Raw genomic sequence first — 26,418 nt, 5'->3', positions numbered from 1 at the left:
CCAGCGGGAGCTCCCTGAGGACCTACCTCTCACAAACTCTGGTCTCTAGCACCCTCAGCCCCCAGGCCTCGTGCACCAGGGTATTGAGCCCAGCTCTCACCGCGCCACCAAGTCGCAGGCGCCGGTTGGGACAAGCGTTACCGTGGAGACAGGCGCGTGGGGCCGGCAGGTCTCGGGAAAGGCGGAAGTAGGTTGTGGAAGTGTGGGCGGCCATTTTGAAACCGGGCAAGAGGGGCGGGACTGGAGCGGCCAAGTGACGGTTGACCGGTTTTAACTAAGTGACTGGTACCGCGGGGCGGGGAGAAGAGGGAGGTGCCTGGGGCCACCCCAGGGAGGGATGCGGGGGGCGGGGGGCGGAGAGAAGGGGAGGGAGGGGGGAGGCGAGAAGGGGAGAGGCAAAGCAAGGGGAGGGGAGTCCAGGGACCGAGCATCGGAGGGGAGGGGAGGGGCGGAGAAAGGGCGGGGCGACGAGCAGGGAAAGGCTAAGCCCAGAAGCGGAGAGATGAGTAGGGGCGAAGCTGCAAGAGGCGAGGCGTAGAGCCGGTCGCTGCCCAGGGCATGGAAAAGTGTCGTGAAAAGAGAGAGTGGGGTGAAAAGGTGTTGCGTCTCGGGGGGAAGGTGAGGATAGAGAAAGTGCTGACCGACAAGGTAGCGCCGGGGTGGAAGGAGAAAAAGGTGCAGGGCGAGGAGAAGGCGCGGGGCGAAGGGAAGGCCAGTGGCGAGAAGAGATCCCAAGGCAAAGAGAGGGTCTCTAAGGGGGATGGGCGTGGCTTTAGGAGGGGACGGGGCGAGGGGCAGGCTCGAGAAGAACAGCTCTCCAAGGACCAGGGGAAAGGGCGGGTCGATAAGGAACGGGTCGAAGAGCTAGGATGGGTCGAGGAACAGGGGCGCGACAAGGCGGGGAAGCAGAGGGAGGAGCAAACTCCAGGAGAGAAAAAGGGGCGGGGACAGGGAAAGGGGCGGGGCGTGGGGAAGGTCTGGGCCGAGGATCCGGAGAAGGGAGAGGCTAGATACAGGACTCGGAACCAGGGTAGGGCCCGGGCCAGGAGAAAGGGGAGATGCGAAGAGATGTGGGGGGGCGGGGCAAAAAGTGGGGGCGAAACCAGATGCAAGTGCAAGTGCAGGTGCACGACCAGAGGGAGCAGCAGGACTGGAGAAAGTAGGTGGGGCACAGACAAAGTCAGAAACAGTAACCGAGACCCGGTGAAGAGTAGGGGCCAGATGCAGAGCCGAGGCGGAGCAAAGAACAACTACAGGGCGAGGTTAAGGGGTGAAGCGAGGAGGCGAGGCGAAACCAGGAGCAGGGGCGTGTCCAGGAGCAACAGTAGAGGAGGGACCTGGACTAATAGTAGAGGTGGGATCAAGAATAGGAGCAGATACAGCACCTTGGTCAGGGGCGAAGTCTGGAGTAGAAGCGGAGCAGGAAGCAAGTGCAGGGGCGGGGCCAGAAGCAAGATCAGGGGCGGAGCCAGAAGTAAGAGCAGGGGCGGGGCCAGAAGCAAGAGCAGGGGAGGGGCCAGGAGCAAGAGCAGGGTTGGGACCAGGAGAAAGAGCAGGGTTGGGACCAGGAGAAAGAGCAGGGGTGGGGCCAGAAGTCTGAGCAGAGGTGGGGCCAGGAGCAAGTGCCAGGGGAAGCTCAGGAGCGTAGTAGCATCTCAGAAGACGGCTTTCGGGCGCAGTCTTGCTGGCGGGTGTTGACCCCCCCATTCTCCAGGTTCGAGCCACGTTGCGCGCTGCCCCGCGATGTACCCTGCTGGCCCTGCGTGGCCGAAACTCCGAGTCCTGCGGGCGCTGTGGGCACTACTGGCGGTGCTATTGGCACCGTGGAGGCTGTGGGCGAAGGAGGATATCCAGGAGTGTATCTGGCACGTTGTTCTGGTCAAGTTTGAGGCGGTAGGCGAGGAAGGCAGGAGCGACCGCTTTTTTGATCTAGAGCCCCTGGAGACGCTGGACAGTGTGTTCAGCCTGCTGGTGGATGCACCCACCGACCAGAACGAGGTGAGGGGACTGGGGTCAGGTGAATGGGTGAGGTCATGGATCCGCACCCCACTGGGCTCTGGACATTTGCCCAACCTCTTCTTGCAGAAATACCTGGGCTTCCCATACTACCTAAAGATCAACTACTCCTGCAGTGGAGAGGTGAGTGCAGCAGAGGCGAACTCATTCTGTGTGGGCTCAGTTTCCCCAATCTGTAACATTTTAATAGTAGTGGCACCACCAGACCCTGGGGACCCTAAGGATTCAAGAAGATTCCCAGTATCCCACAAGACACATAGTAGGTGCTCAAGTAAGCTTGTTTCTTTTTTTTTTTTTTTTGCCATTAAAAAAATCGAGATGTAACTCACATAAATTCAACAGTTAAAGTGTGCAATTTAGTAGTTTTTAGCATATTAACAAAGTTGTGCAACCATTACCATTATCTAATTCCAGAACACATTCATCACCCTAAAAAGAAACCCTGTACCCCTTTCCTCCAGCTTCTGGAGACCACTAATCTCCTTTCTGTTCCTATGAATTTACTTATTCTGGACATTAAATGTCAACGGAGTTGTACAATAGGTAGCCTTTTGTATCTGGCTTCTTTCACTCGCATGTTTTCAAGTCTCATCCATGCTGTAGCATATATCAGTATTTCCTTTCTATGGCTGAGTAATATTTCATTGTAAGGATGTGCTACATTTTGTTTATCCATTAATCAATAGATATCTGAGTTATCTATCTTTTTGGCAATTATGAATAATGCTGTTATAAAGATGTGTGGTACAAGTTTTTGTGTGGACATATGTTTTCAGTTCTCTTGCTGGGTCAAATGTTAACTGTTTCACTTCTGAGGAACTGCCTGATTGTTTTCCAAAGCCCCTGCACCATTTTACATTCCCATCAGCAATGTATGAAGGTTCCAGTCTCTCTAAATCTTCACCAACACTTGTTCATCTTTTGGTTATAGCCAAAAGATGTGGGTGTGAGGGGCTATCTCATTGCGGTTTTGATTTGCATTTCCCTCATAACTACTGATGTTGAACATCTTTTCCTATGCTCACTGGCCACTTCTCTATCTTCTTTGGAGAAATATCTATTCAAATTCGGTGCCAACCTGGGTTATTTGTCTTTTTATTGTCGCACCGTAAACTTTCTCTATGTATTATGGATACTAGTTCCTTATCAGATGTATGATTTGTAAACATTTTGTCACATTGTGTGGGTTGCCTTTTTACTTTCTTGATGGTGTCCTTTAAAGAACAAAGGTTTTATGTTTATTGAGATAAAATTCACATACCATAAGATGGCACCAAAGTTTTTAACCTTGATGAAGTCCCATTTATCAGTATTTTCTTTTGTTGTTTGTGCTTTTGGTGCTGTCTAAGGCTATGCCTAGGTCATGAAGATTTACTCGCGTGTTCTAAGAGTCTTTTCATTTTAGCTCTTACATTTAAGTCTCTGACCCATTTTGTGTTACTTTTTGTGTATGGTGTGAGGTAGGGGTTCCAACTTTTGCATGAATATCCAGTTATCCCACTACCATATGTATAAATGAATTGTCTTGGCACCCTTGTCAGAAGTCACTTCACCATAACTGTAAAGGTTTACTTCTGGGTATAATTCTGTTCCATTGCTCTGTATGTCTGTCCATATACCAGTATCACATAGTCTTGATTACTGTAGGTTTGTAGTAAGTTTTCAGATCAGGAGGTTTGAGTCCTCCAACTTTGTTGTTCTTTTCCAAGATTGTTTTGGCCCAAGTAAGCTTTTTGTGGACAGTGGAGGGTTGTGGCCTAGAAGTGAAGTTTTGGTGGCAGCAGGCCGGGGTTTGAATCTGCCATTGACTTAACATTTCCTTGGAGGAAGTGTAGCATGATAGTTAATACTGTGGGCTCCAGAGCTGGGCTGCCCGTGTTCAAATCCCAGCTCTGCGACCTAATAACTGTGTGATCTCTGGCAAATTACTTACTTCTCTGTACCAAAGTTCCCTCGTCCTTAACAAGGATGCAATAATGATCATACCCACTCGACAAAATGATTAAATATGTGACAGCCACTGAGCACAGTGCCTGGTTCATAGAAAGGGCTCCGTGAATGCTAGCAACAAGTTTGTAGAGTGTGACCCTGGGCAGACAGTTTTACTCCACGAATCTTCTCTCCTTATCTGTAAAAGTGTGATAATAATACTTTTCTCTGGCCGTTCAACACCTTCAATGAGTCAGATTCTTTTTTTTTTTTTTTAAACAACATGGGGGATATAATGATTAACAACATGGCTAGATTTTTCTTACGGATTCAGGCTACCAGGGAAGCGATCGGCAAATAAATACATAAGATAATTTCTGGAGAGTCGTCAGGGTGAAGAAGAAAATAAAATGTCCTATGTTAGAAAGGAGGGTGTTACGGGGTGGTTGGAGAAGGTCTCTGAAGAGGCTTGAACAGAGACCTGAGTGATGAAAAGGATGATCATGCGGAGACTTGGGGGAAATATCCCAGGTCAGGGGAATGGCGAGTGTGATGGCCCCGAAGAAGGACAGAGGCTGCTGTGTGTGAGGAGTCATGAGTGAGGGGACAGTGGGAGGAGGTGGGGCAGGGAGGTGATGAGGGCCTTGTGAATCACAGGGAGGGCTCGGCTTCCACTCTGAGTGAGATGGAGCCCGTGAGGAGGTTCTGAGCAAAGGAGGGCCCGATGGGACTCCAGCGTTCCCAGGCTCCCTCCTGCTATGTGGGGGTGGGTGGGCAGGGCAGGGGCAGGGAGACAGTGAGGAGGCTGACTCAGGGTCTAGGCAGGAGTTGAGGGTGGACAGGACCAGGGTCACTGCTGACAGGAGATCCCTGCCTCACCAGCACCTGCTACCCTGTGGTTGAAAAACTTGGAGATAGGGCCGGGACAGGTACCGTTGGCAGGGTTGACAGGGGCCTGGCCAAGGCATTCCTCGGGATATGCAAAGGTGGCTGGACCCATTAAGTCTCTCTCCCTGGTCTCATAGGCCACCCCCCGCCCACAGCGTCTTGAATGCACCTTTTTCTTGGGGCTGCCTCCAAGCCTTTGTTCATGCTGTTCCACACACCTGGCACACCCTTCTCCTTCTGTCCTTTCTTCTGCACCCTAAGCCCTGACTGCCTTTCTCCACCCAGCGAGGGTCCTGGCATTTCCAAGAGCTGGCCCTGATCGTCTCCTTCCTCTCCTCCCCCGTTCCTTTCTGTGTAACTGCCCCATCCCCCCTCACCCACAGGCCCCAGCCGCCAAACCTGGCTATCCTCTGACTGGTGGCGATGGCAGAGTCAGATTTCTACAGGGGGGCTAAAGCCTCAAGGGTGGGACTGGGACCCCTGGAGTGAGGGAGGCTCATTCCCACTTTCTCATTTGCGCACATCCCATGCCGCCATTCTCTGAGTGTTTCCTACATCCATGTCCTGTCTCACCTCCTCCAGGAACACCTACTGACTCCCTTCACAGCCCCTGGCCCCTCTGCCTGTCTCCTAGCCTGGTCTGTCACCTCCCCAGCACACGGCCTACACCTTGTTCTCCGACCTTCCCATGGTGGAGACTGTTCTCCCACCCAGTCCGAGAAGATGGGCTGCTAAAGGTGGGCTCAAGGCAGGGGTACCCAGAACCTCTCTTAAAGACACATTTGCGGGGCCACCTTGCCCTCAGTCCTCCAAGGCCCAGGTCCGCAAAGGCCACCTGACAGGGCTGAAGCCCTTGGTGCTGGTGACCTTCCAGTCCCCAGTCAACTTCCATCGCTGGAAGATAGAGCAGCTACAGATCCAGATGGAGGGAGCCCCCTTCCGCAGCAAAGGTGAGCCTGGAGGGCACCCGGAGGGGCCGTGGCCTGGCAAGGGTGTGGAAGCTTGCTGGGGGCCTCAGAGGGAGGCTGATGTCATCAGAGGGGCCCGTGGCCTGGCGGGAGCATGGAGGTTTTAGGGGGCCGCGGTGGGGTCTGTGACCTGGAGCAGGGACACGAGGAGTTACAGGGAGATCCCAGTGGTCTGCGGCCTTGGTGGGGGGCCACTGGGAGGCCCGGCAGCCTCAGTGCCCACTTCCTACCAGCAGAGCGGTGCAACGCAGAGGAAGTGTGTGCCATGAGCTGGTACACGCCCATGCCCATCAAGAACGGCAGTGTGGTCATGTACGTGGATGTCAGCAGCAATGGCCTGGGGCCCTTCATTCAAAATACAAGGTGCCCTTTCCCGAGTCCAGGGCAGCGGGTAGACTCTGGGAGGGTCCTCCTAATCTCCAGATCCCCAAAGAAGCCAGGAGGAGACCAAAGGGAGGGAGTAGGGTAGGGAGGTGGTTGTGAGCTATGGCAGGAGCCCCTGAAACTGGAACCCTCACCTGTGCCCTGCCCCACCCCTGCTGCCAGGTTTCACGTGAACATCAACGGCTTCTTGCAGAAACAGCAAGATAACACACTCCAATTCACTGTGGGAAATGAGGTGAGGGGCCCAGGTGGTAGAGAAACGTGGTAGAAAACGTGGGTTAAAGACAGTAGGCTGGGGCCCCAGTTACTTCCCACACAAGCGGGAGACCCCACTTACAGAGTGCTCACTCTATGCCCGGCCCCCGGGGGAGTGCTCCACTAAATACGCAATCACCTTTGGTCTTCGCAATGACTCCGGGAGGGAAGGTACTCTCACAAACCCATTTTTCAACGTTTATTTATTTTTGAGACAGAGAGAGACAGAGCATGAACGGGGGAGGGGCAGAGAGAGAGGGAGACACAGAATCGGAAACAGGCTCCAGGCTCTGAGCCATCAGCCCAGAGCCTGACGCGGGGCTCGAACTCACGGACCGCGAGATCGTGACCTGGCTGAAGTCGGACGCTTAACCGACTGCGCCACCCAGGCGCCCCTCACAAACCCATTTTGAAGAGGAGAAAACTGAGGCCCCAAAGGGATGGAGCCATTTGCCCACAGTCTGTCAGCACATGGAAGGAGACTTGAAACTGTGTCTGCCTGTCTCCTGCACCCATAGTCTTTTTATTTTTTTTTTTTAACGTTTATTTTTGAGAGTGACAGAGTGTGAATGGGGGAGGAGCAGAGAGAGAGGGAGACACAGAATCTGAAGCAGGCTCCAGGCTCTGAGCTGTCAGCAGCGAGTTGGATGCGCGACTTGAACTCACACGCTGGGAGATCATGACCTGGGCAGAAGTCTGACTCTTAACCAACTGAACTACCCAGGCGCCCCTCCTGCATCCAGAGTCTTGATCATGGTGCATCCATCCATTCATTCATTCAGCAGTTCGTTCGGTGAACACACAGACCCAGATAGAGCTGAAATTCTAGGGGGAGAGACAGACACCATATAGCAAACGCGCAATCAAGTAAATTCCAGAGTAGATGAGAAGGTGGTAAGTGCTCTGGAGAGCGTTCAGAGGCAAGGGGATTAGGTCTGTGCAGGAAAGGATCGCACGGTTAATGGAATGGTCAAGAAAGGCACAACTGAGAAGGTGGACATTTGAGTAAAGTCTCGGGGGAAGAGAGGAAGGAAGCACGTAGATAGTTGGGGGAGAGCATTTCATATACGGGGAACAGACAGTGCAAAGGCTCGGAGGTGAGCATGTGCCCGGTGAGCCTGAGAAGCAGTGAGGAGGCCCACGTGGCTGGGAGAGAGCGAGCCAGGGGGAGAGCGGTGGTGGATGGCGTCAGGGAGGTGACAGGGACAAATCTTGTGGGGCCTTATGGGTCAGGTGAGGACTTTGGCTTTTACCCTAAATGAGATGGAGCCATGGAGGGTAGGGGGAGTGTTGAGCAGCCCTCCCGCCCCCCGCCCCCTCCCCCCGGCAGATCTTCAATCTGATACCCCGATACTTCATCAACGTCCCGTCGAGGCCCCTGTGGCACACCGTGGACCAGACACCCGTGCTCATCCTGGGTGGCATTCCCGATGAGAAGTCCATCCTGCTGACTGACACCAGCTTCACGGACTTCTTTCTCGTGGAGGTGAGTGGTGCAGGGAAGGCGCTGGGCTGGGGCTTCTTGAAGGTGCTGGGCCTCAGCCCTTCAAGAGTGGGCCCCAGAGCTGTGGAAAGAGTCCCTGAAGCCATAGCAGCTCCCGCGAGAGGCAGAGAGCATGAAGGGAAGACACAAGCCTCTGCCGCCAGACCCTCTGGCTCCAGATCCTGGCTCAGCTCCCCGCTGGCTGTGTGACCCTGGGCCAAGTGATCTCACGTACCCAAGCATCATGCCCTCTAGGTCCATCCATGTTGTCACAAGTGGTGAGGTCTCATCTTTTTATGGCTGCGTGATATTTCACGCACATATGCGTGTGTGTGTGTGTGTGTGCCCGGAAACTGGTGTGGGGCTCTAGAAGCGTGATGGATTTTAGTTCAGCCTTTTAGGCAACAATGTTCCACTGGTGGTGCTTTCCCACCATTAGTGAGCATCGCCAGTGCTAGCAATTGGACAGTGAGCTCAGATAGCGTCAGCCCGACAGCCAGCCGTGTTCAAGGTAAAATAGGGTTGTTTCACATGTGCCCCGAGCCAAGCATGCGATCTTTGGGATCCACATAGGTGCAACCCTGTGATCTGGGGGACTGAGGTTGTTTTGCACCGTTGAGTATGTTGTGCACTGCCAAACTCTGGGGAGAACACAGAGTCCCAATTGGCTCTGACCTGGGTCACCTGCTTGTCAGGTCACCCTTGTCAGGGAAGCGTGGCCACAAGGTACTACTTGATGGTGAGCAGGGAGGGAGCCCTGGGGGCAGGTGTCCGTGTCCATCCCAGGCAGTTTTCAGAGCAGCTGTGTCCCCTGAAGGCAGGCCATGGGGGGGTGGGGGGAGCCGAGGCAGGCCTGCTCACCGCTGACTCTGACTCCGCTCCCCCACAGTTGAACATTGACAGTTGCTGGGTAGGCTCCTTCTACTGCCCTCAGGCCAGTTTCACTGCCACCATCTATGACGCCATTGCCACCGAAAGCACTCTCTTCATTCGGCAGAACCAGCTCGTCTACTACTTTACGGGCACCTATGTCACCCTCCACGAGAGCAACCAAGGCAGTGGTGAGGGGGTCCCTGGCATCTCAGGAAAGGGGTCCTGCCTGTGGGAGTCCCAGGGAGGGCGCCTCAGGGAACCCATCCACTGGATGCCCCCGGGACTGGAATTGCCGTGGGTGGGGAGGGGGGCGTTGGAAGGACTTTCCAAGGTCCTTAATGGTCACCACCCACCCTATATGGCTTTTTCCTACCCTCTATATGCTGGTGTGAGGCTTTCCTCTGGACCTGTGAGTGAGCAGAGGGTAGAGGGAGGTGTGAGAGGGAATGAAGGGAGCACAGAGAGAGAGAGAGAGACATGTGTGCGCGCGCACACACACACACACACACGCACACACACACAGAGTGTCAGAAAGGCAGAGAAAGACATGCCAAGAGAGATGCATAGCAAAAGAGAAGTTGAAGTTGGGGAGGTGCCTGGGTGGCTCAGTCAATTAAATGTCTCACTTCAGCTCAGGTCATTATCTCACGGTTCATGAGTTCGAGCCCCTCGTTGGGCTCTCTGCTGTCAGCACAGAGTCCACTTGAGGTCCTCTGTCTCCCTCTCTCTCTGCCCTTACCCCGCTTGTGCTCTCTCTTTGTCTCTCTCTCAAAATAAATAAATAAACTTAAAAAGTTAAAAGAAATTTGGGGGATGGGAGAGAGGCCGGGAGGGTCAGAAAGGCAGAGAGAAAGTAGGACGGGCAATTGCAGAGGAAAAGCCTGAAGGAGACTGATCACGAGGAAAAAGAGAGACTTTTGATTCAGCCTTATCTTTTATTTATTTATTTATTTATTTTAATTTTTTTTTCAACGTTTATTTATTTTTGGGACAGAGAGAGACAGAGCATGAACGGGGGAGGGGCAGAGAGAGAGGGAGACACAGAATCGGAAACAGTCTCCAGGCTCTGAGCCATCAGCCCAGAGCCCGACGCGGGGCTCGAACTCACGGACCGCGAGATCGTGACCTGGCTGAGGTCGGACGCCCAACCGACTGCGCCACCCAGGCGCCCCTTATTTATTTATTTTTAACGTTGATTTGTTTTTGAGAGAGAGAAGAGAGACAGAGTGCGAGCGGGGGAGGGGCAGAGAGAGAGGGGGACACAGAACCCGAGCACAGCCTTATCTTTTAAATGATACCCAAACCCTTCTAGTTCTTCTCAGCTTTCCCCCCTAAGTGAGGGATGTCACTTTATAGGGTTACAGAAACTCGTATTATAACCTGCATTTCATTAGTTAAGGCCCGTTGCCAACAGCTTCATTTTTCTCCCTCTCTCACTTAGGACATTGATAGTAGGACGAACCAAATTAAAATGGACTTAAGTCCAAGAAAGGGGTGCTGGGGCTCCTGGGTGGCTCAGTCCGTTATATGTCTGACTTGATCTCAGCTCAGGTCTTGATCTCACAGTTGTGAGTTCAAGCCCTGTGTTGTGCTCCCTGGTGGGCATGAAGCCTACTGAAAGAAAGAAGAAAGCAAGAAAGCAAGAAAGCAAGAAAGAAAGAACGGACAAAAGAAAGAGAGAGAGAGAGAGGGAGGGAGGGAAGAAGGAAGGAAGGAAGAAAGGAAGGAAGGAAGAAGAGGGTGTTTTTGGCTTTGATAGGTGCACTTGATTTCAGGTACAATTGGATCTAGGTGCTCACTGTAGCTTAAACAGGCCCCTCCTTGTGATAGCCTTGGTGATTGCCCCCCTCCACCTAGCAACTGTGGCCTTCTATCCTTTCAGGGGCTCCAGGAAAGAGCATCTCTTTGTTAGTGGTTGCAAGCCAGGACTGTCTCTGATTTGTCCGTCATGGTCACATGCTCAGTTGAACCCACTGCTCTGGCCAGGGGAATACGAGGGCGGGGTTAGACTAGTCTATACATCGTGGACAGAGTATGAGCAAGACGATTTACTCAAAGGTACTGGGCCCTATGCCAGGGGCCCCTCAGACACCGCACGGAATAGCCATTAAGGCCATGGAAATATGGATGAGGGTCAGGTCCCAGGTCTATAGACATGGGTCTGAGGTTCCGTGCTGGCCCCACACAGGGAGCTGGGTTCGTGTGTTGGCCAACGAGTGCATCAAGAAGCTGTGCCCTGTATATGCCCATAGCAATGGCTCAGAGTACGTCATGGCCCTCACCACTGGCAAGCGGGAAGGCTACGTCCACTTTGGGACCATCACAGGTAAGGGTTGGGGCCTCTGGCGGCCCAAGAGACCAGTCCATACCCTGGCATCTGTGAGAATTCCAACCTCTAGCGCTCGTCCCTCACCAGGCGCCTTCAGGAGGGGTCCCAGGCTGGAGGTCGTCCCTGTGAGTGGGAATGGGTTCATGCATCTATAGGGGTGGGACTTGGGTGTGTGACATATCTTTCATGACATGTGTGGCTTCAAAGGACAGAAGCCCAAGCCAAAAACCGTCTAGGCATAAAGAATTTGTAGACTTAAATAAGTGAAAAGACTAGAGTCCAACTTCCGGCATGGCTAGATCCAGGGGCCCCCGGGGTATGTCATCAGGATTCTATCTCTTGGCAAGGTAGCGTAGCACAGCGATTACAGCACAAGTCTGGGGAGAGATCGCTTGAACACACCCGACCCCAGTCGCCTGTGGCTTTGGACAGGTGACTTAACCTCTCTTTTTGGTCTCATTTTCCTCATCTGCAAAATGGGGCCAAGGATTATATTGGCACCTGCCTCATTGGGTTGATGTAAAGGTTAAATAAGTTGGCGTGTGTAAAGGTCTTAGAACAGTGTTAGGGACATGGTGCCTGCTCTAAAAGGGTTTATTATTATGAACCCTGAGATTTGGCCTCATTCTCAGGTAGCTACCCCTCTCCTGGGGGCTAAAGATGGTCCCAGGAGCTCGGGGCTCACACGTCCCCGCAGGTGGAGTCACCCCAGAAGAATGAAAGCAGCCTCTTCCATTAGCTCTAGCAGGAATCCAGGGTGCACTCTGATTGGCCCGTTCTGGGTGTGTGCCCGGACCTGAGCCAGTTACTGTGGCCAGAGACTACTCTGGTAGGTCAGGTGTGAGTGAGGGACAGGTCAGGGTGAGACGCGCCCCCCCTGAAATCCCAAGGACTAAAGGGGGCGGAGGCACCGGCACCAGGCCACCCTGGACGGTTGGAGACCTGGCGTGGTGGGATGCCGGATGGGCTGGGAAGGGCCTGAGCACCGCCCTGCCCTGCTCCGCAGATGGCCGCGTGTCCTTCGAGTTGCTGCCCCGGCAGCGGTCTGTGTGCGAAGGGTTACAAGGTACCTAGCTCCCAGAGACCTCTGCGGCGGGCGGGTGTGGGGATCAAGGGTGTGGCAGAGCAGGGAAGGCGGGGGAGAGGTCTGTGTGAAGAACGGTGTCTTGGGAGGGGTGGGGAGTCACAGGGACGGGGTGAGGGTTACGGAGACCAGGGAGAGGGGCGGGTCCAGGGCTGCTCTGAACCTGCCCCCTCCTACCCAGTGAAGAACTGCTCCATAATTTGGGCCGTGTTCATTGCTGGAGACTACAATCTACTGCTGCTGGTGCAGATGGAAGACCCCACCACCAGGAAGTATTTCCAGGTGGTCAGCTACGACCTGGGTAATTGGGATGCTGTTGGGGGGCTGAGTGGGAAGGGGCAGAAGCCCAGATTGTGAACCTCCTGCCGGTCTGTGGGATCCGTGCTAAGGCAGACAGCGGGGCCTGGGCAAGGGGTAGTGGTGGAGAACAGACCTGGTGGGATGGAGAAACAGAGGAAACCAATGTGACCGGAACAGAGGGAGACTAGGGAGGGCGGGAGATTGGAGACGGGAGCAGAAGTCAAATCTGAAAGGGCCCAGTGGCTCACAATAAGGAGATGTAATTTTATTTTACCTGAACAGAGAATAGGGCTGCCAGGTACAGTTGTGCAGGCTGCACACTGTACTCTCCAGCCAAGAAGTCAGAGGAGGCAAGTCCTGTGCCCTGACATATGCATTTAAAGAAGCCCTAAGGGCTAACAGGCCCAGATGAGAAGCCACTGGAGGGCTTTTGGGAGGGGGTGGGAGGCTGGTGACTTGCCCAGTTTCAGGTTTTGAAAGCTCAGAGCCTCAGGAGGTTTTGCCGTGTTCTCCCCCGGTTGTAGTCGGTAATTACCTGGCCATCCTCTACACCATCCCGGAATTCATCCCTGACGGTAGGAGGGGAAGGCAGGGGGGCCTGAAAAGTGGATGAGGGCCGGGAGGGACCTGGATGGCCCTCCCCTCACTGCTGTGTCCACTCTGCCTCTCCCCGGACAGCTAGGGGCCTGGAGTTTCTGATGCTCCTAGGGACAGAGTCTCATACCACCTTCCTGATGGTACCCAAGGGCATGTTCTACAACCAGTATAGCAACCTGCTGTATATCTGGGGCAACTTCCTCCTGCAGAGGTACGAGGCCAGACATATTCTGCCTTCTCAGCCCCATTAGGGCGGGGGTCCTTTCTGAAGCCATCAAGTTGTCAGAGCATGCCTAAATTCAGAAGTTACTGGGATTGGGATGGGGGAAACACGGGCTGCGGGGGTGGTTAGGGCTAGGATGGGGAAGCTGATATTTTAAAGACCTGAGAGGCCTTTCTTAAATGAAACCTGATGTTAAGGACCCAAGCTGTGGGGCGCCTGGGTGGCGCAGTCGGTTAAGCGTCCGACTTCAGCCAGGTCACGATCTTGCGGTCTGTGAGTTCGAGCCCCGCGTCAGGCTCTGGGCTGATGGCTCGGAGCCTGGAGCCTGTTTCCGATTCTGTGTCTCCCTCTCTCTCTGCTCCTCCCCCGTTCATGCTCTGTCTCTCTCTGTCCCAAAAATAAATAAACGTTGAAAAAAAAATTTAAAAAAAAAAAAAAAAAAAAGGACCCAAGCTGTGTGAAAGGCACTGTCTGGGGGAAAGGTTCGGACACGTTGCACCCCTCAGGAACTTAGGGGCTGTTGGCAAACCGCTGGATGGGCCAAATGCTCCTGTCTCCAGATGGGCGGGTCACCCAGAGGCTTGGGAGCAGGACCTGGAATCCCAGGATTCCTTGGGTGTTCTCCTGAGGCTGGCAGAGAGCTGAGTAAACAGTTCTCGGGTCATGTTAGGCCTGGAGTTGGGGGAAGCAGATATCCTCCAGGGGCCTCGCCTGGGTGTCCCTCACTCCCGTCTCTGCCCCCGCAGCTATAACTATGAAAACTTCATCTACCTGGCGGACTTCCCCAAGGAGCAGTCCATTAAGTACCTGGTCAACTCGTTCCGTGGGGACATGGCTATTGTCACAGAGACTGAGGAGGTGGGGTACCCTGCTCCTCTCCCCAAACCCCAGCGGCCTCCCTTCTCCCTCTGTCAGGGGAAAAGGGTTCAGGGGAGGAAGTGTCCTCAGGGATCCCGCGGAAGGGCAGCTGAGAACCCTGGAACTCAAAGAGAAGTGGTGTTTTCTTCCAAAGTCTTTCAGCAGAGTTAAAGACTCAGAGTCCTGATCTGATTTCCACAGAGGGCCCTCTTTCATTCCATCATGTGGTTCATTTCATAAATATTGAGTGCTCACTGTAGGCCTGACCCAGCGCCAAGGATACAGTGGTGACTGGGTCAGCCGTGGACTTGCCCTCAAGGGTCGCAGGCCAACTGGGAAGACAGAGTGTTTCCCAGAAAGTAAGGATTCAGGGGAGGCAGGACTGCGGTGGGGAAGATAGTATCTCAGGACAGATGTTCAGAAAGGGGGTGGGGCCCAGCTTCCAATTCAATCTGTGTGTGTGTGTGTGTGTGTGTGTGTACCTAGGAGGGCTTCAAAGAGGAGGCTGCGTGGAGGAGGGACATCCTTAAGGTTGGACGGACTCCTCCAGGCTGAGTCTCAGAAGGGGATGAGGTCTAGAGTCAAATGTGTTGGGGGGGTGGGTATCAGTGCGGAGATGGGAAACTGAGGCCAAGGGGATGGTGGGTCCCTGGAGGGTGCAGAATGAGGAGAAAATAGGGCTTGCCCCTAGGAACCCTGGCCTGCAGGGGTGTATACATTAGGAATGGTTCAGTTTCAAGTCACAGCCACTCCAGCCAACGAAACGTTGGAGACAGTTATGGCGAGCGGGGGCTGGAAGCAGGGGTGGCTGGGTTGTGGGAAGTCGAGATGGCATTATAGAGAGAAAGTATGCGAGCTTACCTGGCCTCACCTCCAGAGAATGGGGCCACCACGCTGGGCGGAGAGGTGGGGCCAGAGGTCCCCGCGGCCCTCACACATACCCACCTGGCTGTCGCACCCCAGATCTGGTACCTCCTGGAAGGCAGCTACCGGATGTACAAGCTGTTCCCATCCAGGGGCTGGGAGGTGCACATCAACCTACAGGTGATGCACCAGTCCTCCGTCTACACCCCCAATGAGACCATGGTCACCCTCTTCTACGAAGACACCAAGCTGTACCAGGTGCCAGGTGGGGGGGGGGGGGTCACGTGGGAACATGGGGGAGCCTCAGGGTGGCTGGCTGACACCAGCTTACCCGGCCCTGCCTTCCTGCCGCAGCTAGTGTATCTGATGGAAAACCAGCAGGGCCAGCTTGTCAAGAGGCACGTGCCCGTGGAGCAGCTCTTGATGTACCAGCAGCTCAGTAATCACTACTTCTTTGAGCGGCAAGGGTGAGAAGATACTGGACCACAGAGCTGGGTGCGGCCCACACAAAGCCCCTATTCCAGGAGAGAGAGGGAGACACCCCCAGGGCTGTGATGGGGAGCTGAGGGTCGCTGGAGGCTCCAAGGAGGGGCCTGACTGAGACTGAGGGCAGTGGGAGCATCAGGGAGAGCTTCAAGGAGGAAGAGGCACAGAAGCTGTGAGCTAGAGGGTGAGGAAGAGTTAGCCAGGGGACAAGATGGAGAAGGGGTTCCAGGCAGGAGGAGCCACATGTGCAAAGGCCCTGAGGAGGAAAGGAGGTTGGGCATTCAAGACAGAGAAAGTACAGTGTAGACAGAGTGCGGTGCTGGTGGCAGGGTGGACAAGGTGAGCCTGGTGGTCACAAGGAGGGTCCTGGGGAGCCATGATGGGACTAAAAGGAGGGACTGCATGGCCAGATGCAACTGCATTCAGTAACGATCTATCTGGTCACCTGAGAGGAGCCCGGGAGGCAGCTGGGAAAGGGGTCAGGGAGAAAGGAGGTGGAAGAAGGCTTGAGTTGGGAATGGGGAGGAAGTCTCGGAGAAGGTCCAGAACGCCCGCCTGAGGGACCCAGGGACGTCCCGGAGAATTTGTCCAGGGACACCGGGGGTTGAGGCTGAGCAGGAGGGTCAGGGCTGGATTAGACCCGGATGGCAGCGCAGAGATGGGAGGCGGACCTGGGGGGCTCGCGGAAAAGTCAGCTGCCCCCCCGCCCCCCCCCCCCGCCACCCAGGAGCCACCTGACGCTCTCCTTCACCAACTTCTGTCCGTTCTCGGTGATGCGCCTGCGGGACCTGCCCAACCCTCAAGTCTACTCGCGCCAGGAGCGCTACCAGGCGCGTCCGCCGCGCGTAGTGGAGCCCTCGGGCTTCCACAGCGAGAACTCGCTCGCAGTCTACCAGGGGCTCGTCTATTACCTGCTTTGTCTGCACTCCAAGTACCACAAGGTGGACGCCTGGCGGGGGCCGGGTCTGGTCCGAGGCGGGGTGAGGAGGCTTAGAAAGCAAGGGCTGCGTGGCTCGAGAACGGCTGTGGAGGCCGGAACCGCCTGGGGGAGTCTGAGGCTAAGGGGGCAGGGGGAGCGGGCGAGCAGGGCCTTGGAGAGGTGGCTTTAGGAGTGTGCTGCGGCGTTGGACGTAGGGCTCGGGGGGCAGGCCAGGGGCTGTGAGCTTCGGCTTTGGGTTAGCGGCCGGCACGCCGCCTGCCTGGGGACCGCTGCCCCCGCTCACGGTGCCGGTCGTCCCCGCAGCCGTACGCCGACCAGGTGCACGACTCCACCTGGCGCTGGTCGAACAAGAAACAGGACCAGGTGCGTGGAGAGGGCTGGGAGTCGGGGGTGGGGGCGGTGTCCGCCGTCCGGGTCTGATTTTGCCCCACATCCGGTCCTCCAGGATTACTACTTCTATCTGGCGAGCAACTCGCAGAGCCCGGGGAACGTGTACATTGACATGGCCAGCTACGAGAAGATCTACAACCTCAAGGCCGACTACGAGCTGCCCGAGCGCATCTTCCTGGACAAGGGCACCAGCTACGTCTTCTCCGTCTTCCTGAGGGTCGGGGGGCAGTCGCTGGAGTTCACACCCGAGCGCGGTCCGTGGCGGAGGCCGGAGTGGGGCTCGAGGGGCGGGGTCTGCGAGCCCAGGGGGCGGGGTCTGGGGGCGGGGTCTGGGGGCGGGGCGAGGCCCTAACCCCTCCTGGTGCTTGCAGTGCTCACCTCCGAAGAGCTGAAGAGCACAGTGGATCTGGGCGTGGTGCTGGCCGACCCGGGCTGCATTGAGGCGGTGGTGAGACAGAAGTTCTTCATTAACCGCAACTCGGTGCTTTTCCGGGTGAGACTACGCGGGGAGGGCGTGCCGAGGTGGGGGCGGAGCGACCGGCGCCGGGCACCTTTCGAACCGTCCCCGGGTCTTCAGGCAGGGTTGTTGACGCCTTCATTTCTGCCCCCAACCCCAGGTTACGCTCAGTGATAAAAGGTCTTGCTTTGACCAGGGCCTTAGTGGACATCACCTCTTGGAGACCTCCATGTTGCTCAAGGTTCGGTCCAAGTCTGGAGGGGAGGGATACGGGAGGAGGGAAAAGACCGAGCCCGCGGGGCCCACCATCATCACCGGCTCTTACCCACAGGTGGCGGGCGCGGTCGGACATTGCTTCCAGAACACACACCAGGGACCCCGCATGCAAGTATTGGACTTTGGGAGTACTGGGCCCTGTGCTAGGAGGGAAGGGATTGGGTCGAGACCCAACAGGACTGATTCCGAGTCTCCCCTGGGAAATCCCACTAATGCATTCATAATTTCTTCCTTTTCGTTCATTCACCCACCCACACATCCACTCACTCTTTTCATCCACTCATGTTTGCAGAAAGGGCTGCCTTCGTGGTTGTATAGATTGCACCCAGGCTTGTATGTTCCTTCTAATATTTTTCTGCAGGGGGCAATAAAGCATCTGCGACACAGGACTTTTGTTCCCAAATGGCACAAAGGAGTCATGTGAGCCAGCTTGGCCCTTCTTTCACATGTGACTCTTCATTTCCCCACTCACATGTGCGTTCCTCACTCCATGGGGTCCTTAGTTCCTCGCTTGCTCACACATGCAGTGTCCCTTTTGCACAGAGACAGACACTGAGGCTCAGAGATGGGCAAACATCTGCTCAGAGTAACCCAAGGAGCTAGTAAGTGGTAAAGGAGGGACCTCACCCAGATGCTTGTTCTCACCCACTTCCTTGCCCACTCACCAGCAGATAGATTTGCTGCTCCTCCCTCCTGGCTTGGTATGGCCCAGGACAGGAAAATGGGGGTTGTAGGGGTGCCTGGGTGGCCCAGCCAGTTACGCATCCAACTCTTTTTTATTTTAATTTTTTTAATGTTTATTATTTGAGAGAGAGAGAGAGAGAGACAGAGCATGAGTAGGGGAGGGTCAGAGATAGCGGGAGACGCAGAATCCGAAGCAGGCTCCAGGCTCTGAGCTGTCAGCACAGAGCCCGACGTGGGGCTCGAACCCACAGACTGCGAGATCATGACCTGAGCATCCAACTCTTGATTGCCGCTCAGGTCAGGACTCACAGTTTGTGAGTTTGAGCCCCACCTCAGGCTCCGTGCTGACAGCTCGGAGCTTACTTGGGATTCTCTCTTTCCTTCTCTCTCTGCCCCTGCCCTGCTCATGCTCTCTCTCTCTCAAAATAAAGAAATAAACTTTAAAAAATTTAATAATGAAAAAAAGGTTGTAATAGCCCCCAACTCCTTTGCAGGGAGGGAGGAGAGCAGGGAGGAGTGGCTGACCTCAGCATCCAATAAGTGTTTCCTGATATCCTTAGTGATATGCATTATTTTCCTCTTTATCATAACCCCAGAAGGTCAAAGTTAAGGTCCTTATTTTTGACCCAACAGATTCCTTCTGGGAATCTAATCTGTAACATACTGTTACAGCAAAAGGTTGGAAACAACCTAAATGTCCACTAACAGGGAAGTGGTTAAATAAATCAGGGTGCATCCATGCAATGGAAAACTATGCAGCTGTAAAAAAAAAAAAAAGTTGAGGGGCGGGGGAACAAAGATCTCCATATACTGATATGGCATAGTCTCCAAAACATATTTTATTCTTTTTTTATGTTTTATTTATTTTTGAGAGAGAGAGAGAGACAGCGAGCACAAGCAGGGCAGGGGCAGAGAGTGGGGGGACAGAGGATCCAAAGCGTTCTTTGCTAACAGCAGTGAGCTGGATGCGGGGCTCGAACTCACACACCATGAGATCATGACCTGAACTGAAGTCCGATGCTCAACCAACTGAGCCACCCAGCCACCCCAAAGTGTTTTTAGTCTTAAGAGAAAAAAGCAGGGTACAGAACAGTTTGTATAAACTGGAGGAGGTTAATTGAGAGCATATATTCACACTGGCTTTTATTTGCATGAAGAAAGTGGGAAAATAAATGAGAAAGTCCTTATAGTGGTTTGCTCCCCTGGGGATGGAGGAGAGGCAGGACAGTTGGGGAACAGGAATGGAAGTGAAACTTTTCACTGTGTGTGTGTGTGTCCATGTGACCATGTTACCCACCTAAAAATTAAAGTTTAAAGAAAACCTATCAGTACTTTTTTTTAACAGAATATTTATTATTTATTTTGAGAGAGAGAGAGGGAGAGAGAGAGAATCCCAAGCAGGCTCTGCACTATCAGCATGGAGCCCAATGAGGGGCTCGAACTCATTAACCGTGAGGTCATGAGCTGAGCCAAAACCAAAAGTCAGCTGCTTTCAACCTACTGAGCCAGCCAGGCCCTCCAGAGGGTGTGTATTTGGAAGTCTTGGAGCCTCTCTCTGGCTCCCAATGCTGGGGAAACAAATGGAGACTGAAGCTAATTGATGAACCATGGGTCCCTGATCTGTAAATATGTTGGATGAAGGAAAGAACAAATTAATTTGCACATAATAGGTGCTCAATCGGGGCGCCTGGGTGGCTCAGTCAGTTAAGCATCCGACTTCGGCTCAGGTCATGATCTCACGGCTCATGAGTTCGAGCCCCACGTGGGGCTCTGTGCTGACGGCTCAGAGCCCGGAGCCTGCTTTGGGTTCTGTGTCTCCCTCTCTCTCTGCCCCTACCCCACTGGTGCTCTGTCTCTCTCTCAAAAATAAATAAACAAAAAAAAAAAATAGGTGCTCAATCAAATTTGGCTGGATGAATAAAGGCTGGGAGCATCTCTCAGCAGGCCCCAGAGATGGGTCCCCCTCCATGGGGGAACAGGCTGGCGTCAAGGGGGTAGACTGGGAATAGATTTCACTTGGTGCACACAGAGCTTATGCATTCCTTCCACTGGTGCTGGCTGAGTGCCCACCACATGCCAGCATTGTTTTAGGTGCTGGAATTAGAGCCGTGAACAAAACAGAATTCCCGGCGTTGTGAAGCTCGTGTTCTGGCGAGGGAAAGCGTATTTGTTTCCTGGGGCTGCCGTAACAAATTACCACAAGTTGGAGTGCTTATTCTGTCCCAGTTCTGGAGGCCAGAAGTGTGAAATGAGGGTTGGTTTCTTCTGGAGGTTCCAAGGGAGTCTCTGTTTGCATGGCCTCTCTCCTGGCTTCTGGTGGCTGTTGGCAATCCTTGGCTTCTAGATACATCACTTCCCTCTCTGCCTCTGTCTTCACAAGGCATTTTCCTTGTGTGCCTGCATCCAAATTTCCTTCTTCTTCTTTTTTTTAACTTTTTGAAAAAGTTTATTCATTTCTTTTGAGAGAGAGAGAGAGAGAGAGAGAGAGAGAGAGAGTGTGTGTGTGTGTGTGTGTGTGTGCCTGTGCACATGTGTGGGAGGGGCAAAAGTCGAGGGAGAGAGAGAACCCCAAGCAGGTTCCCCACTGTCAGGGCAGAGTCCAACGTGGAGCTCGAACTCACGAACTGAGAGATCATGACTTGAGCTGAGATCAAGAGTTGGAGGCTTACCTGACTGAGCCACCCAGGCGCCCCTAAATTTCCCTCTTCTTATAAGGATGCTGATCTTCGGATTAGGGCCCAACCTAATCTGATGTAACCTCATCTTAACTTGATTACACCTGTAAAGACCCTATCCCAAATTAGGCTACCCCGGCAAGCACCAGATCAGGAGTTCAACCTATCTTTTTGGGACACACAGTTCAACCCACAGCAGAGAGCCAGACAATAAGGAAGAGAAACAAAAGATATTGTGTGTCAGAGGTGACGAATGGTTAGGGGGAAACAAGCAGGCAGGGAGCGTGGGGGAGATTAGCATTTTGGACGTCTGGATGGTATAAGGGTAAGAGAGAGAGAGAGAGAGGTTTCTAGGACAAGATTTTAGCCTGAACATGGAGGGATGAGGTACCATTAACAAAGATGGGTTGTGGATAAACCGAATCTGAGATGCCCATTAGACCTCCCAGTGAGTGAGTGGCTGAGAGCGCTAAAATCTTGGGCCCAGGCCTAGCATGGGAAGTGCTGCTTCCTCTATGGCCACCAACCCCTCTCCAGTCACTGTCAAGCCCAGGCCACAGTCTTTGGATGCCCATGTCCCTTTGGCGCTTGGATAGAACCCTTGGACCCTACCCCCGAAATGGGCCAGAGGCTGTTCATTCTGAAGACAACGTCATAGGAATTCCCTGACCCCTGACTCCCATCCTGGGCTCCGCTTCCCTCATATATCCCAGGCTCCTCCCAGTTCTCTTTTATGAGAATTCAGGCCCAACCTGAGCCCGGTGCGGTCCGCCTAGGGGTTGGCCGCTCCACAGGTATGGGTGTTAGTGGTTTTGCGTGTCTTTTGCTGGAGGCAGCCGGAACCAACCTGTCTCAGTTCCCATTTCATCTCTACCATCACAGGCCTAGCTTTGGGTGAGGAATAAATGGCTTGACCTCTCTGTGCCTCACTTTTGCCATCTCTGAAATGGAGATATTAATACTCTACCATGCCAGGCTTGTTTTGAGGGTTAAATTTGAGTTCGAAGTGCTTGGAACATCACCCGGTGCCTTGTATACAGTAAGAACTACATAAACTTTTGCAGTTATTAGAGTATTATTTTAATAATAATAACGATCAAATGGCAATGGTGAGGGTGAGCCTGGCAGGAAGTGGTCCTGTGGGGGGGGGGGGGAAGGGTGTCCTCCCCGTCCAGCCCCCCCCCACCGGTCCCCCCTCCCCAGGGCCGTTCTGCTCCCACTTAGGGCAACTTGATGGTCCCAGTGCTTATCGGCTGCCCTCCGGGCAAGCGCCTGGCCTTCGACGTCACCTACACCCTGCAATACAATCGTCTGCAGAACAAACACTACTTTGACTGCGTGAGGGTGGACCCCGAGATGCCCTGCTTCCTCTTTCGTGATGGTGCGTGTCCAGTCCCCTCGCCTCATTTGTTCACTGTCCTCTGTCCCCAGCACTCGGCCGCCTTCCCTCACTGCTTGCTCACCTCCTCACTCCTCCTCCGCTCCTCCCCTTGGTCCTCTCCTCTCTCCTTCCTCCCCTCCATCCTGCACTTCTCCGGCCAAAAGCTAATTTCTTCGCCTCCTGGTCTCCCTCCGACCCCACAGTCTTCTACCCTTTCTTCTTGATCCAAGACTTGGTGACGGGAGATTCGGGCAGTTTTCAGGGCAGGTAAAGACATAGCCAAGCCAGCGACTGACGGGCGTTGGGGGGGGGGGGGGTGTGGGATTGGGTAGGGGGACAGAGTGCGGGCTGGATGGTAGAGGTGACGCAGGACTCCGGACACCGAAGCCAGTCCCCGCACCTCTTGACCTGGCAGCTATGTGCTGAAGGTGGTAGGCGGCGGGCCCACCCTGGACACCATCAGGGAATACAGCGAGGAGGAGATTTACCGCTTCAACAGCCCCTTGGACAAGTAATTTCTGTGGGCGGGGGCCCATAACCGCCCTCCTCCTGCAGACCTCTCTTGCTTCCCAGCCGGAGACCTCACCCTTGCTGCAAGCACCACCTACCTCGGTGTCTGGGGCCCTGCCCCAGGAGCAGGCTCCTATGCTTGCCCCGCCCACTCCACTTCGTGAGGCCCCGCCCCCCTGAGGCTCCCCCCACCCCTTCCCTCCACCGCTGACAGAGCCAGCCTCTCTCTGCACCTGCGGGGAGACGGGGCTCCCCTCTCCCCGCCCCCCTCCCCAACTAAGGTTACACGGTCCTGCACAGGACTCACAGCCTCATCTGGACCACCAAGAACACAACGACCACCAAGGACTCGGCCTTTAACATCATGTCCCATCAGAGCTTGGGCATCGAGTGAGTCCACAGCCTGGCTGCTGGTCCCTTTATCCCCCACCTGCCCAGAATCTGCCTGGGCTGTGCATCCCTTCTGCCTCTGGGAGATCTTTTGAGCCTCAAGCCCGGCTGACCGTCTTCGTGTTCCTCAAATGGGGCTGTCTGCAGTGCTGGGCCCTCTTACTCTTTCTTCAGGCCTTCGTTCAGATGTCCCTTCACGGGAGGTGGGGGGCTTTTCTGACCATTGTGAATGGGGTATTGGCTCCCACGTCCTCCTGTATTTCCCCCTTCTCACCCTCACGTCTCTGCTTGTGCCTGCCCCATCTGAACCTGACCCCTCTCGGCTGTCACTGTCTCTGGTGTGGTCTGTCTCCCTCATAGGTCCAGGTCCTGATAAGACTAAACAGTATTTGTTGAATGAGACAATGAGCAAATTCATTCATTCAGTCATGGTAGGCATGTATTGGGATTTGAATGGCGGTCATGATGAATGAAGAAAACAATGGAGGAACAGATTAGTATATAGGGACTCAAAAACGATTGTTGATTCAGTGAAAGGAAGAAAATGGTGCCATGAGCAAATGAGGGAAGCGAATGAATGAGTGGAGCAACAACTTTCCCCTAGTCAGTATTCAACTTGCATTTATCAAATCAATGAATAAAGGAAAAAATAAATGAATGGAGATGTGACTTTGTGCCTAGTAGGCACTCAAGGTATATTTGTGGGATGAAGGAATGAGAGCAGCAAGGAATAAACGAGGACTTGGCACATGATAGATACTCAATCCATACACTAATGGAGGAATCACAGATGGAGACGTTAAGACAGGAGGAAATGAGTGAGTCAACAGCCTGTCACGTGGTAGGCACGGAGTCAGTCTTATTGGATGAACGAATGAAGGCGTGAATCAGGGAAGAAGGAATGAGATCGCACCTCTCTAGTGCTCACCCAGAGTTTGTGGGCTGGAGGGAGGAATCAGAGGCTGGCCTGTGCTAAGCATGATTTGTGTCTCATGTTGCCTGAACTCGGGTCCCCAGGTGGCTGTGTCTGGAGAACTCCCCATGCTATGACACCATTCCCCATACCATCTTTGCCCCTGAGTTCTTCTTCAAGGTGCTGGTGAGCAACAGGTGAGCCAGGCATGTGTCCCAGGGAGACTTGGGGGCTTCCTATGGGGTGCCCGACTCCTCCCCCAGGCCTGAACCCCAGACCCCCCCCCCCAGAGGCGTGGACAAGAGCACATACTGTGACTACCAGCTCATCTTCCTGCTGCACATCCACGGTCTGCCACTCAGTGCCGAGCGGGCCTTCTTCATCCTCATGGTGAGTGGCTGCGAGGAGCTGCCCTGCTGGGGGAACGGGGCTCTGAGGCCGCCCAGCCAAGCCTGTCGTGCGGCGTCTGCAGGTGTCATCCAGCGTGTTCATCGGTCTGGTGACCCTCTACATCATCTTCTGCCTCCTGTTGCCTGTTATGGTGAAGGCCTGGAACAGCCTCCGCTGGAAGATCAACAACATCATCATGTCAGAGTCCTACTACACCTACGCTTCCCCTTCTAGAAATTGCAGTGGGACATCTGAGACCAGATCCACGGTCAGCTCCAGAGTCGGCTCCAGTGCCAGTTCCAAAGTGGCAGAGGCGAACCAGCGTGCACCTGAGCAAACCTGGAAGAAGAAGCCGTTGGTCACCTGAGCCACTTGCCTGCCCCCATCTCCACCCGTGCTCTTTCCTCACTTCCTGGGCCACCTTGGAAATGCATCTATCACCCATCCCAGGCCCTTTTTTGTTTTGCGTCAATTTTCACTTCTTCAGACCTAAATCCTCGTTTCAGGATTAGCCGTGGGCCCTTGGAAGGACTCACGTTCAGTTAGTTTGTACCACACAGCCATGTAGGTCATTAAAGTCAAAATCCTTCTGGGCCACCTGTTAAATAGCGGCTTCTGTGTGTGCCTGTCGACTCCGCCCCTCCTCGGGAGGCCCGCAACCTCCCTACTCTCCAGCAAGGTCTTCTGGTACCCAGGCGTGTTGCTATGGCTTGAAGTATGTTCTGATTGTTCGGTGCCCAGGTTTAGTGCCGGTCATTAAATCTTTTGAATTCCAATCTCTATTTAGTGTCTAGCTTAAGGAGGGCACTCTGGAGAGGTTAGGATTTTTGATTTAGTTGCAAGGAGCAAAAATTTCACTCAGATGGCCTACATAGAAATGGTAATTTATGGGTTCTAATAATATAGGCTTCAGGTCAGTTTGATGTCAGTTCAATGTCTATAGGACTCTGGTTCCATTTCTCTGTAGCTTTCCCTGACCTTCCCTTCTCTGAGTATGGTCTCTAACCTCAGGCTCGCCCCCCTCACAGTCTGAGGCTGCACATCCGCATATTTTATTGTCCAGAGCAAGAAGGGGATGGAGCCCCACATTCCTAGGCAAGTCCCAGTCAGTCACTCAGATTGGATGGGGGTGGGTCCTGAGCTTACCACTTTACTACTCACGCTGCCAGAGGTTTAAGCCAATTGGAGCCCACCCCTGGAGCTGAGGGCAGTCCCACCCTAACCTCTTGATTAAGTGTGAGGAAGGACAGTCCTTGTAAGGAAAATGCGCTATCAAGAAGGGAGAAGACCAAAAGGCAAAACACCAAAAGCCAAAAAACCCAAGAAAACAACTGCACCTTATACTCTACCCCCTGTCCACCTAACAAGCTCAACATCAGCTTCCCCAGAGATCTTGGGTGAAGTGACTATGGAGGCTCTCTGACCATACCCCTCTACTCCCCTGTCTGGGAGTAGAGGCCCAGGGGACGCCTACTCTGAGGGGCATTAGGGCAGACAGCTGGACCAGCTTGTCCGTGATGAGATAGCATAGCTCCAGAGCAGGCAAGGCCACTGAGGTCATGTTTTGGAGCTTGGAAATTATCAGGGGAGTACTCAGAGCTGAAAGGCCAAAGGTTAGATGTAGAAAGATACTCCTGTAGAGGACAGCTCAGACTGGAGCAGAGATCCCAGGGAGGCAGTAGTCCAGAGACCTGGGCAGAAGAGGATGGGGCCAGACCAAAGCCTGGTGTAGGGTGGTGAGGAGGCGGCAGGTGGGAGAGATGCCCAGAAACCCCAGTGAGCAGGCCATTGGGCTAGAGGGCCACGAAGGAAGTGGGAGCAAAGGAGGCATTTAAGAAAAGGTCCAGGGCTCTGCCCTCAGGACTGAGGGATAAA

General features: G+C 54.1%; 1 protein-coding gene across 1 annotated transcript; it reads left to right on the top strand.

Annotated features, from left to right (window-relative positions):
* Positions 1-558: 558 nt before the first annotated feature.
* On the top strand, positions 559-25,144 carry CATSPERG (cation channel sperm associated auxiliary subunit gamma). Its single transcript, XM_045441374.1, has 29 exons — positions 559-1,030; positions 1,715-1,998; positions 2,086-2,139; positions 5,639-5,783; positions 6,038-6,164; positions 6,348-6,420; positions 7,771-7,926; positions 8,813-8,984; positions 10,985-11,122; positions 12,132-12,191; positions 12,391-12,510; positions 13,034-13,084; positions 13,188-13,317; positions 14,076-14,187; positions 15,151-15,309; positions 15,406-15,518; positions 16,265-16,478; positions 16,781-16,840; positions 16,923-17,121; positions 17,239-17,360; positions 17,485-17,565; positions 17,656-17,712; positions 22,184-22,340; positions 22,544-22,607; positions 22,756-22,851; positions 23,151-23,240; positions 24,258-24,350; positions 24,444-24,543; positions 24,626-25,144. The coding sequence occupies exons 1-29, from the start codon at positions 559-561 to the stop codon at positions 24,908-24,910; spliced, it is 3,984 nt and encodes a 1,327-aa protein (XP_045297330.1). The 3' UTR covers positions 24,911-25,144.
* The last annotated feature ends 1,274 nt before the right edge of the window (positions 25,145-26,418 follow it).

Source organism: Leopardus geoffroyi, chromosome E2, assembly GCF_018350155.1.
Source record: "Leopardus geoffroyi isolate Oge1 chromosome E2, O.geoffroyi_Oge1_pat1.0, whole genome shotgun sequence".
NCBI lineage: Eukaryota > Metazoa > Chordata > Mammalia > Carnivora > Felidae > Leopardus > Leopardus geoffroyi.
Note: the sequence above shows the minus strand (reverse complement) of the source record. Positions and strands in the feature narration are given on the sequence as shown.